Below are 12,207 nucleotides of genomic sequence, written 5' to 3'. Positions count from 1 at the left end.
GCTGGGGCTCCTATGTGTGCTCCATGCTCAGAATCACAGGATCATTCAGGTTGGGGAAGACCTCTCAGATCCCCAGGTCCAACCCCAGCCCACCCCACTGTGCCCACTGTGTCCCTCAGTGCCACATCCCCACGCTTCTGGAACACCCCCAGGTCTGGTGACCCCACCGCCTCCCTGGGCAGCTGTGCCACTGCAACACTGCTCTTTATGAGAGGATATTTTTCCTAATACCCAATCTGAACATGGGCTATGTGCTCTGGTTGAGGTCTGAACCCACAGTCACATATTTGGATGGCCAAGGTGGGTGAACAAGCTCCTCTTTGGAGCTTGCCATTGAATCACTGCGCTTTACAAGACAAATTTCTTCCTAATATGCAGCCTGAATCAAATGAGAAATGTAGTCGTGTGCCCTCCCTATGGCTACACCTCCCAAACCAAGAGCTACTTCTCTATCGTTTAGGTAATCCTAGGGGTGGTTTAACTAGCTGGTGGTTTAAAACACCAACTCCATAGTTGGTGTGGCCTGGTGACAGAGATATATGACACTTGGATATGCTGGTGGATGCTCCTGTGCTGGGGAATACCACTGCCATCCCATGGAGATCTAAGAGACCTAAGAAAGCTTTGAATTGGGACCAAAAGATGGTAAGTGGGTGCAGTGAGATCTATGGAGCACAGGGATAGTCATAGAATCATAGAATAACCAAGGCTGGAAAAGACCCACAGGATCACCCAGTCCAACCATCCTCCGATCACCAATAGATGTGTGAGTGATCCAACACTTGTTTGAGCTTCAGCTTGTTTTCTCAGAGCTGCCAGAGCCAAATCCATTCCAGTCTCTGTATGAAGCAGATGGATGATCTTTATTATGTTCATAAAAACCGAATGTGATTTTAGGAATGTGTAACCCTCGTCACGGCAGTGAGAGTCTCCACTTTACCCAGGGCAAAGTGCAGGAGTGGGAGTTGTGCAAGGTTGCAATTGGAAGATATTTTTGGTCCTTTTCTGCTCCTTGATTTTAGCAGGGAGCTGTTGTGTGGTGGAGAACGCTCGCGAAATGGCCGTCGTCCTTGTCCGTTTGGTCTTGGTTTGGTGTGAATCCCGCCTTGAGTTCCCATTCTCTTTCTGACAAACTGCATACCTGTAAAATGGAAAAGGCATTGGATGAACAGGAGGCATTTGTGTGCTTCTCAGAACGTGTTTGATGACTTTCACTAGGACTTTTTCATGCCATACATCTGGATCCCATTAGCTGTTCAAAATTGGGTTATTTTAAGCTTGTGACTGCACATAGTTGAAAGGGGGGGAGTACTGTATTTTTAGTTCATCTTGACTGTAATTTCTTTCCAAATTAGTAAAGTTCAGCCTTTTCTTTCTGAATGTGTTGATTTCAAGGCAGAAAACCCCATGGAAACACATGTAAATCTTGAGCAGGAACTCTGGTTCTACTCTTTCAATTTATTTTCACGTTAGACTCTCCCAAGGCTAAACAAAAGCAGAGGCAAAACCCCAGTAGAGTTCCTGCAGTACTGTTCCTACAGCTGAGCTCCAGCCAGGAAGAGAGGTGAGTACTTGGTCTGTGTTCTGGGATGCATCTCATGCTCTGTCTGTGGTGCATTTGGGTCCTTTTAGAGGCTAAGAATGAGCGTCTCATACCTGGAGACCATACAGAAGAGTGCTTCTTTTGTGCCAAGTAATAAATCAAATTTACCCCGTCAGCACATCACAGATTGCAGATTCCTATTGGATGGAGTGAATGATTGGGATCTGCGACCCGTTCACAGGATGGCACTGATTGCTGCAGTGCTTGCAGGCAGAGTCATTGCTTCAGATTACTTTGATTCCACTTACCAAAGCTGAGAGTTTCTTTTATTGCGTGGTATGTTTGAAACTAATTTGCTCTGATCTATAAAAGGAGGAGACATGCAGTGGGAGCCTGAATTTCCAGTTATCAGGGATGTGAATGGCTCAGAAGGCTGCGGCGCCCTGCTTACACCGCCGAACCTGTTGCAGTCCCACGATGCAGGATCCTTCCCTGGCTTTACACTGCTCATGTTGGGGGGGGTGTTCTGGCTGTGCTCATAACTCATGCAGATTGTCTTCTGCTCGGAATCATTTTGGTCTCACAAAGTTCAGCAAACTTTAGCAAACGTTTTTTCTTCTGATGTGGGAGCATTTTGCCTGCCAAGTTCTCTGACAACTGCGGATGTATTTTTCCCATATTTCTTGTGCATTCTGTCAGTTTTGTTTCATTTTGTGGGCACGGTGGCGATGAGTTGGCAGTTGGACTGGATGAGCTTAGTGTTCTTTCCCAACCTTAATGATTCTCTGATTTCCTGCTGTTGTATCATTGGCACTTCAGTCACGATATCCATGTGTTTGGTAAAGTCAGCTGCCAGGGTTGACCTTGAGCTGAGTGACCCTAGGAGTAATTTTCCTTTGGAGCCACAGAATCAAAGTGGCTGCGGGATGTGGGGTAATTCAGTGTGCTTCAGTTTCTTCTGCTAAGCCTGAGGAAAGCATCCAGTTCTTTGTGCAACATCCATTTAAGAAAATCTTCATCTTGATCTTGATTTAGGAATTACTTGAGTGCCAGCCAAGAAAGCATGATTTCTGTCATCATCCCCATCGTTTCCCTGTAAGACCTCCCTATGCTTTCCTGTTTCCTCCTTTCCAGCTCAGTGATTCTCCAGGTGTTTTCCCGCATAGGCTTAAGCCGTTGTGCTCTAACAGTGCAGTTCTGCACTTCACACAGTATCAAGGGAAGGCAAGGCAATAAATCAGAAAGTAAACTACTGCCCCAACGAGCAGAGACTTGTGTAGTGCTGTTACACAGAACTACTGAGCTTAAAGGGATGTTGCAGCCAAGCAGTTAATCGTGCTCTCCCAAAGCAGGATCAGCAGCATCCATCTGTTTTCTTGTTTATTCGGCACTAGTTGAGAAAGAGAAACATAGCTGGAGGATTATTACTAAATTTTCTTTTAGAAAAGGGAGCAGATGTGTGCTGGAAGCCAGAGGGATTTCCCACCCAAACCATCCTATGAGTCGGTGATTTCAAACAGACAAATATCCTGCTAAATTCACACCCTACAAAGTAAATAGCTTGTCTAAGAGGAGATATGCAGGAAAAGGCAAAAGAAGTCAAAAAAATTCAGATGTCTTCACCTTTCTGCTGTTTTCACTTTCATGTGCTAATATCTGGCGCTGGATGAGAATTACGAGCTGATGGTGCTTGCTGGGTAGCAGGACGGCCTGTTGGCAGAGCTCAGTCTGTCTGCGTGGTGACAGCAGGCATCATGGTGTGCCCTAAGCACCGCCGTGTCAGCAGGATCGTGGCATTCCTCCCACCAGTGCTTTGGCCGTGCTGGGTAAGCAAATGGCACGGTATGGTGTCAGAATGGACACACTGGCAAATTACCCTTCTGTTGCATCTCCTGGAGCTGTGGCTCATCAGTGTGTTCCTCTGCCCTGCGACTTCAGGCAGAGTTCTTAGTACTGCCTGAGCTGGAACTCTACAAAGGGAAGACACAAGGCAGCATCAGAGTTGGACTCAGTGATCACAGAATCGCAGAACGGCCTTGGTTGCAAAGGCCCACAATGCTCATCCAGTTCCAACCCCCTGCTGTGTGCAGGGTCACCAACCAGCAGCCCAGGCTGCCCAGAGCCACATCCAGCCTGGCCTTGAATGCCTGCAGGGATGGGGCATCCACAGCCTCCTTGATCCTTATGGGTCCCTTTCATCTCAGGTTATTCTAAGATTGATCAATATTTTAGGGTTTGCAAATCTTGAAGGAACCTGAGACCTTGCAAAATGTCATCAGATTGTCCAGAATGGAATTTCTTATTTAATTTGGCCTTTAGCACAATTAAACTTCTGTTGCAGCTTGGTTTCTCAGAAGAAATACTTTTGTGTCGATTACACTTAAAGTAAGAAGACAACAGCGTAAAGGAGCCCCTATTCCACAGATTGCAGCAGTAATTGGCTGCAGATGCACCTTCTCCAGTATTCTTGCAGCTGGGACATGGGGCTGTGCTGGGTCCAATCTCAGTTTATCTAACAAATTGGGTTTCACGAGGTTTGGCTGACACATGTTCCACTTCGTCTCCTCGACTTTAATCTAAGAGAACTGTTAAAACTTCACCTGGCAAGCTCCTCTCCCAGCCAAACCAACAGCAGGAAGTCCTGAAACCTTGTGAATGAACCAGCTGGCCTAAAACCTGGGGCCAAGTGTGCAGAGTTATTAGTTTTGGAGCTCTCTGGGCTCTGTATGCTTGGGTTTAACTGCTCTAAGGCAGAACTCTCCAGTACCTGTGGGATTTTTTGGCGCTGCCATGCAGTCACGTCTCCGTCTTCACCACCCGTTCTCAAGGTGACATCTCCAGCCTTAGCTCTCACTCCTCTTTGGGATGAGAAGAATCTCTGAATGCACTGAAATTCCTTTTGCTCAGATCCTGGCCCCATCTTCCAGAATCTTCAGCCGATGAAGAATATCTTTGGTTGTGCAGAAACGATGCGGAGCAGCTCACGGAGTATTTTCACAGCAGTGCTTTGCTCGGTTCACTGCTTCCCCAGGTGTCGCTTTGCATTCTGTAATTATTTCTGCAGCTTCCCTCCAGCAGTGCTCTCAGGATTTAACGGCATCAGGAGGTGCAATCTTTGCTCCACATATTTTTCCAATTAAGAAAGCCCGAAGTGAAGAGAGAACTCACTTTGCTTAACTTCTTTTTAAATCTAAAGGAAACAAGCTTAGCTCCTCAAGCCTTGTCCTGTGGGAGCCAGAGTGTTTCTGCACATGCACGTCGTAGCCTTATACCTGCTCTTGGCTGCTAAGTCCTTAAAGGGCTGTGAACTTTCTGAGAGTTTTCAGGTCCACGGACCCAGGGGTGTGTTTGGGACCAATTTTTGTTGCTTTTTCCCTTCGCCCTTGCAGGGAGCCTCCAACTATCTTTATTTCATCTGCTGAATCTTCTTCGGCTTTCCCATGTCTTTCTCTGAGACCAGTGGGTAGAAACATACAGTTCGAAACGTTTGTGCTCTGGGATGTACAAAATGCTGCCTTCTCTTTTATTTTCTAATAATTTCACATTTGTTGCTCATCCCTTTCCATCACATTTTGCAGCTGTCTTTGCTTTTTGACCTGTCAGTGAGCACGGAACTTGAGAACCACAGCGATGTGGCACTGAGGGAGGTGGTCGTTGGGCATGGTGGGATGGGTTGGGGTTGGACTGGATGATCTTAGGGGTCTTTTCCAGACTGAATTGCTTCTAGGATTCTGTCCCCATCCGGCCCACTTCACTTTGTGGCCCGCAGCTGAGTTCAAGCAGCCAGGCCTTGCTCAGCTTTTGGAGCTCTCCTTTTGTTCTTGAGAAGCTGTCGTGGTTACAGCTGTCAGTCTGCAGTCGTTGTAGCACCAAGGGCTTGTATGCACAGCTTGCTGTAGTCTTTCCTTATGGCATCAGCTCATGGGTTGAGTCCTCCTCCCAGAGCTGGATTTTAGCTTGCTCTGCCATCACTGGTTCTGAAAGATTTGTTATCTTAGTTACAAGACAGCATGAAAATTAAAATGTGGATTGAATATGAGAGTAGAGCAGAGGAGCCTGTATTTGAGTTAATTTTCTGCTTCAAGCAGAACCTTTAGTTTCTGCAGTGATGGGCTTTAGAGAGGATGTGGTTTGTGTTCCTGCTATTCAAATGTCTCAAAGCCAGTAAGTCAGCCTGTTGCTGAGCATGGGTTTCAGATGTTAAGCTGCATTTGTGTTTGCTTCGTGCTGAGCAGTGTTGGTGGTCATGAGCATGGTGCTTCCCCATGGGACTCTCACCTGGACATGAAGATGCTTAACTGGGTTTGTGTGTTTCAGTCGTGGTCCTTGCGTGCAGAATATCCCTCATTTCTTCCATGTCTGTCACCATTTTCTCTGCTTTACCAAATCCTGTCACATTCTGTAATAAATCCTTTTGATGATGTGTGATCAACACTACGGCATGCAAGTGAGACAGCCAGTGTGAATACACAGTAAGAATGTTAGGTTCTAGGTTAGGTTCATCTATCCACCCTCACATACTGCATCACCTCTCTGGCCATTGCCATGAACCCATCAGACATCAGATATCTTCTTCCTGAACTGATGAAATTGATTTAGATCACTACAGGTTCCATTTGTAGCTTCTAGTCTATCCCTAAGCATTAAAACTTCTTGCTTAGTATGTCATCTTGCAGAATTTTTGTTGATTTCTTGCCTGATTACCATTGAATTCTTTCCTTCTGTCCTTTCCAGCACCAGAGCAATGCCTGTTCTCTGGTTTTGAAACAAGTGTGCCAGGGGAGATTCAGGTTGAATATTAGGAACAATTTGCTCTCAGAAAGAGCAGTGCTGCAGTGGCACAGCTGCCAGGAGGTGGTGGGGTCACCAAACCTGGAGGTGTTCCAGAACCGTGGGGATGTGGCACTGAGGGATGTGGGCAGTGGGCACGGTGGGCTGGGTTGGGCTTGGGGATCTCAGAGGTCTTGTCCAAGCTGAACGATTCTATGATAATTGCCTAATGATTTTCAGAATCCTTCCTCGTGGAGCACGTTGGAAATCTCTGGAAATCTCTGGGAACTTCCCTTCTCTGGTGGCACTGAGCAGAGTCACACTGCAGCAAGCGTTCATGAAGAGTGCTATTATCTCTTGAGTCCTTTCTGCTCTGAAAGGATCAGCTCTGCATCTAATCTGCAGGAAGCAATAGTTTAAATAATCAATGTGCAGGGCTGGTTATTCTTTACAGCAGGGATCATCCTTCTCCCTGGGCTCGAACACTCTTCTGCACTTTGTTTTTTTCCTTGGTCGTACAGCCTGGTACTATTATCTGTACTAATTCTTGTGCAAATATATACACAGACCCTGAATTTGCTAACTTTCTCTTTTTTCAGCCTGCTGCTTCCATATCCAGTCAGTCTCCCAGCTTTACAGCATATGAAGCAATCTGCTCACCTGCTTCTCACTGATCCTCTCACCTACACATACTTGGTGTCTGTTCTGTTACAGCCATCATGCAATGCAGGGCATTCCAATTAATGTCATTATGCTTTTTTGGTCTCTTTCGTTGCACTGTTTCATTCTCAGCAGCTGACCAGCTTCCAGTAGCCCAGTGGCACTGATTTACCTGGCTTGTTTTACATGTGGTGGGTTAACATTGGCTGCTGGCCAACGCAGTACAAATCTGCCAAGACAATGGAGGGAAAACCATGATTGTGAGAGACTGATGCCAAATGGGTTCCCTGGTTGGCCACGCAGCACCTCCACTGCGGCCAGAGCAAAATATCTTGAGTATCCCGTGCCAAATTTGGGCCAGCAGTGGTTTAATTGCCATCCTCGATTTGCTGGTTGTGAAGGGACTGTCCAAAAGTCTCAGCCATGTGGAATGAGAAGCTTTGCTTTAGGACTCCACACGGCTAGGACCAGATTTGTGTAAGGTCTGTCTGGAATCGTTCAGAGACCGTCTGTGTTCATGTATTGGTGTATCTTCTCTATTCTCACCTATCTCTTTTAAAAGGGACCAAACAATAGTCACAGTCCACTCTGTTTCCATGTCATTTATCCTCCAGCTCTTGCTTGGCATGCAGATTTAATCTGATGAGAAGCTGCTGTCAGGTAGGTGCCTGACCATAGGTCATCCCAGATGGAGACCATTGCCTGTGTCTGCGTTTCCTTTAGACTTCTGTGGAACTTCTTCTCAAGCTGCTTCCATGGTGAAAAAGAAATAGGCAAGAGATGGAACATCTGAAGTCAGTTACAGGAACTGCAGTTGGGTCTCCAAGGAGGACAGCTGCCTCGTTGATATACAAATAGGAAATAGAAGGGATTCTTCTCTTACACAAAAAGTAACACTTGCTAGAGGTGCAATTTTCCTGAGCCTCATGAGATGATCTGAAGTGGTGAGACCTGGCTATTGCATTGCTGGCAAATGCAGAAGCATTGAATTTTCCACATATTTTTTTCTCTTTCAGTGTCATCAAGACTGTCACAGACATCCTCCCCTCAGACAAGCTGCCAGTCACCTTCCATCCAGACAGGCAAAGTCATCTCCTCATCCCAGAAGCACAGCAAGAAGGCACTCAAACAGGTAAGTGGCACAGTCTGAGTTTGGGGATTGCTGCAGTAATCTTATTTCTCTGTAGACCATCTTTCGAAGGGAAACTGCACTCTGCAGGGCTGAAAGTCAGGACTTCCTGCCTGTTGCATAAAACAGGGCTTTGCTAAATCATAGAATCGTTCAGGTTGGAAAAGACCTCTGAGATCTCCAAGTCCTACCCCAGCTCATCCCACCTGTGTCCCTCAGTGCCACATCCCCACGGTTCTGGAGCACCCCCAGGTTTGGTGACCCCACCACCTCCCTGGGCAGCTGTGCCACTGCAGCACTGCTCTTTTGGAGAGGAAACATTCCCTAATATCCAACCTGAACCTCCCCTGGCACAACTTAAGGCCATCTCCTCTTGTCCTAAAAATCATCCCTCTCTCTTAAAGGAGATTCGGAATACTATCTTGCTTGGAAAAAGCACCTGGAAATTGTATCATTGTTATTTTAGAGAATGAATCTGAGATACTGATTTTCACCCAAACTTTTTGATGAATGTGCTTAGCTTTCCGCAGTCTGTTTTAGAACAAAGAAGAATTAAATCCTTTAACTTATTCCCCTCATTAGGGGCATACTTTCCCTTCCAAGGAACTCTGTGGCCCAGGGTATCTTTATGGAGGTGACAGAGGGGAAGCAGAGCATGCTGGCTTTGCACGGCTCCTCTAGTGGGCGTTATGAGAGAAGGAGCAGGGCTGGTTGTGCTGTGTGCTGGTATGTAGAGCTTACTGCATGCTCTCAGGATGGAACAGATAACTGTACCTCACACGGTCTGGTTCTTTTAATGAGAAAAAGCAGGATGAATTATTCCCTTAAGGATCTTATTTGCAGGTGTTTCCCCAACGGCATCGTTTAGTTTTCCGTGATCCTTAGAAAGGAAGTGCTTTAACAGGGTTAGACTTACCCCTCAGTCAAGCAAAAATCTGCAAGGAGTTATGAATCAAACTGCAGAGGAGGTGCGAGTCGAGGGATTACGGAAGCTTGTCACAGACAGATGAAATCCTGATGTGTTCTGGATAGGATTTACCTTTTCTCAGCCTGTTTTCCCAGCTTTTCCCGGCTGAGAAACAACAGTCAGGATGGTATTCAGCTCTTAGAGATGCCCGTGGTGTTTGGAAAAGGATATGCAGTGAGAGATAAGGATCCAATTAGAACATGCTGTTGAGGAAAATATTGCAGGTGAAGATAAACAAATGGAATAAACTGGAGCTTTGTTGCCAGTAGGAGTTAGACGCATGTCAAGCCTGTCTTCTTTCTAATTCTTGTCTAATAGTTTCCCACTTTTCATCTCTGAATTCCCTCTGCTCCTCTTGCCACCAGCCTTCCCCACCTCTCCATCCACCCCCTGCATCTCTGCTCTCCCCACGCTTGGCCCCACCTTTCTTCTTGCACTGTTTACCTCTGGAGCATTCTTGTTCCAGTGCTGACTCCGTGCGTTCTGAAATATGTCAGACCTGGTGAGGTCCAAAATTTAGGTGGTGATCTCAGTTTCACTGCTCTCAGCCCTCTTGGGCTGGGGAAGAGAAGTCAGAAAGAAAGACAAATGGGGGAACACATGTTGGGCTTGACACGTGGCATACCTTGATCACACTGCACCATTCTGCAGCTGTTCTGGGCTCCCCAGTACAAAAAAGACAAGGATCTCTTGGAAAGAGTCCAGTGGAGGGCCACGAAGATGGTGAAGGGCCTGGAGCATCTCTCCTATGAGGAAAGGCTGAGTGAGCTGGGTCTGTTCAGCCTGGAGAAAAGAAGACTGAGAGGGGACCTGATCCAGGTCTATAAATATCTAAGGTGTGGGGGGCAGAATGGCGAGGCCAGACTGTTTTCAGTGGTGAGTGGAGACAGGACAAGGGGAAACGGCTGGAAACTGCAGCATAGGAAGTTCCGCACAAACATGCGCAAGAACTTCTTTACAGTGAGGTGACGGAGCACTGGAACAGGCTGCCCAGGGAGGTGGTGGAGTCTCCTTCTCTGGAGATGTTCAAGACCTGCCTGGATGCCGACCTGTGCGACCTGCTGTAGGGAACCTGCTTTGGCAGGGGGGTTGGACTCGATGATCTCTGGAGGTCCCTTCCAACCCCTACAATTCTGTGATTCTGTGTCTATAAGGCCCAAAGCTGTTTCTTATGGTCACTGTCTTCCATCACAGCAGCACTTCTCCTTGGATTTTCTTCCCAGAGTAGAGAGTGTGTCCAGTTGGAGTGTGCTGATAACTTATCTTCTGGGCACGCTGGAAAAAGGCTTTTGCTGAAGAGTGCTGTAACCATCCAACCATTGTAACCCACCTGCCTAAAACTCACTGTGGCTTTGGATCAAATGAAGAGCATTGTGTGCCCAATCCATTGCTTAATTTTAGTTCCAGTGGAATTCTGCTGTTTTGTCCAACTGTCGCATCGGCCACCTCTTCCTAAACACAATTCCTGCTGTAGACAGGAAAAATTGTGCAAATTAGGTAGAATGAGCAAGCATCACTAGCTGGAGGGAGACAAAGGCCTTGTGAGTATACTAGAAAAAAACATAATTGTTATTTCCCTCATAATCCTAAAGAAAGCTTTCATATTTTTAATTATACCCAGATTATTTGCTAGCGTGCAGTCGAGGAGACAGCTGGCTGGACTCAGTGCTGGGTAATTATAACATCACTGGAGGGAAGAGAGAGCAGATTTTAAATGAGGATGTTTAACCCCTGAACACCACATTGCTGCAGAAGCCACTTGTTCCTTACAGTCTTTGGGAAGAACTGGGAGTTGGAGGTTTGCATTACCTCGATCTGAATTGACAGAGGCGTGTCAGCTCTTATCCTGGTCAAATGAAGAAACACTCCCAGGGAGAATCCTCCTCTGTTGTAGTGATTGTGTGGTGATACAAAAAAAAAGGCATTCAGACTCTGGAATTCATGATCCAGATTCGGAAAGATGGGCAGATTCTCACCCTGGGCTGGAAAATGAAGATGCTGCCCCAGTTCTTTGCTCCTCTCCCATTCACTGACCTCACCTCCTCCTCACACAGCTCAAGCAGCCGCATCCCAAAGCCATCAGAATTCAGATCTCGTCGGAGTTTTCAGAGGTTTTAAATTTTTTAATTAAATTGTTTTAATATTGTTTATGCCGCTGGCCTTCATCTTAATCCATTCTTGTTGTCTAATGTTGCTACACACGCATGGAAGGAGTAAGGCCAGGAGCTGAGCTGGGCTGCACCCTACAGAAGCTCTTGGGTTGGTAAATCAAACACCCACAGAATCATGGAATCATTCAGGTTGGAAAAGACCTCTCAGATCCCCAAGTCCAACCCCAGCCCAGCCCACTGTGCCCACTGTGTCCCTCAGTGCCACATCCCCACGCTTCTGGAACACCCCCAGGTCTGGTGACCCCACCACCTCCCTGGGCAGCTGTGCCACTGCACCACTGCTCTTTATGAGAGGATATTTCTCCTAATACCCAATCTGAACATGGGCTGTGTTCTCTGGTTGAGGTCTGAACCCACATTGAGGTCACAGCCATATTTGGATGGCCAAGGGGGGCGAGCGAGCTCCTTTTTGCAAGGCTTCAGAGCTGGCTGGAACCTGAGCAGGGCATTAACACCCAGCGGTCGCCCTGGTGTGTGTGGCTGGAGATCTGCTCTGCAGGGAAGGCAGGCAGCGACCCGCAGACCTGTGATGAAAAGGCAGTGTGTGGGTGAGGGCAGAATGGGCCGTCGTAGTGCTGGCCTGCATGAAGGCTCTTCTGGAGCTCCCCCTCACCATCCATGTGTGCAAGTTCAGATGCTGCAGTCAATGACCAGATTACGTGGGAATTGAACTTGTATCGAATGCCTCCCTATCTTTTTCTTTTAAGCTTCTGACCTCAATAGCAGGAGATTAATTGTGCATAGCAGGGAATGTTTACCCTTCCCGGTTTTCAATTTTGTTGTTTTTTCAGTTTCACTGATTTTTTTTTATTTTTTATTTTTTTGCCCTGCACTGCAGGTGACTATTTAGGAACTGCTTGATAGATAGGAAAACAGGCATCTGCCATGTCACCTGGTGATTTGTATCCTGCTGTTGTCAGTCTTCTTCAAGTGGTGCCTTTCCAAACTGAGGGTCTGTCTTTCCCTT

At 46.9% G+C, this 12,207-nt stretch overlaps 1 protein-coding gene across 1 annotated transcript in view; it reads left to right on the top strand.

Moving 5' to 3' along the window:
* Window positions 1–12,207, top strand: part of ASXL2 (ASXL transcriptional regulator 2) — a gene marked incomplete at both ends in the record, with an annotated part of 82,625 nt that overhangs the window by 51,663 nt on the left and 18,755 nt on the right. Inside the window, one exon of the mRNA XM_079532823.1 lies at window positions 7,990–8,105. Within this exon, the coding sequence (XP_079388949.1) occupies window positions 7,990–8,105 (116 nt within the window). The remainder of the gene's footprint in view (window positions 1–7,989; window positions 8,106–12,207) is intronic.

Source organism: Tetrao urogallus, assembly GCF_951394365.1.
Source record: "Tetrao urogallus genome assembly, chromosome: 2".
Classification (NCBI taxonomy): Eukaryota; Metazoa; Chordata; class Aves; order Galliformes; family Phasianidae; genus Tetrao; species Tetrao urogallus.
The sequence above is the reverse complement of the archived record's forward strand: the minus strand, read 5'-3'. Positions and strand labels throughout refer to the sequence as shown.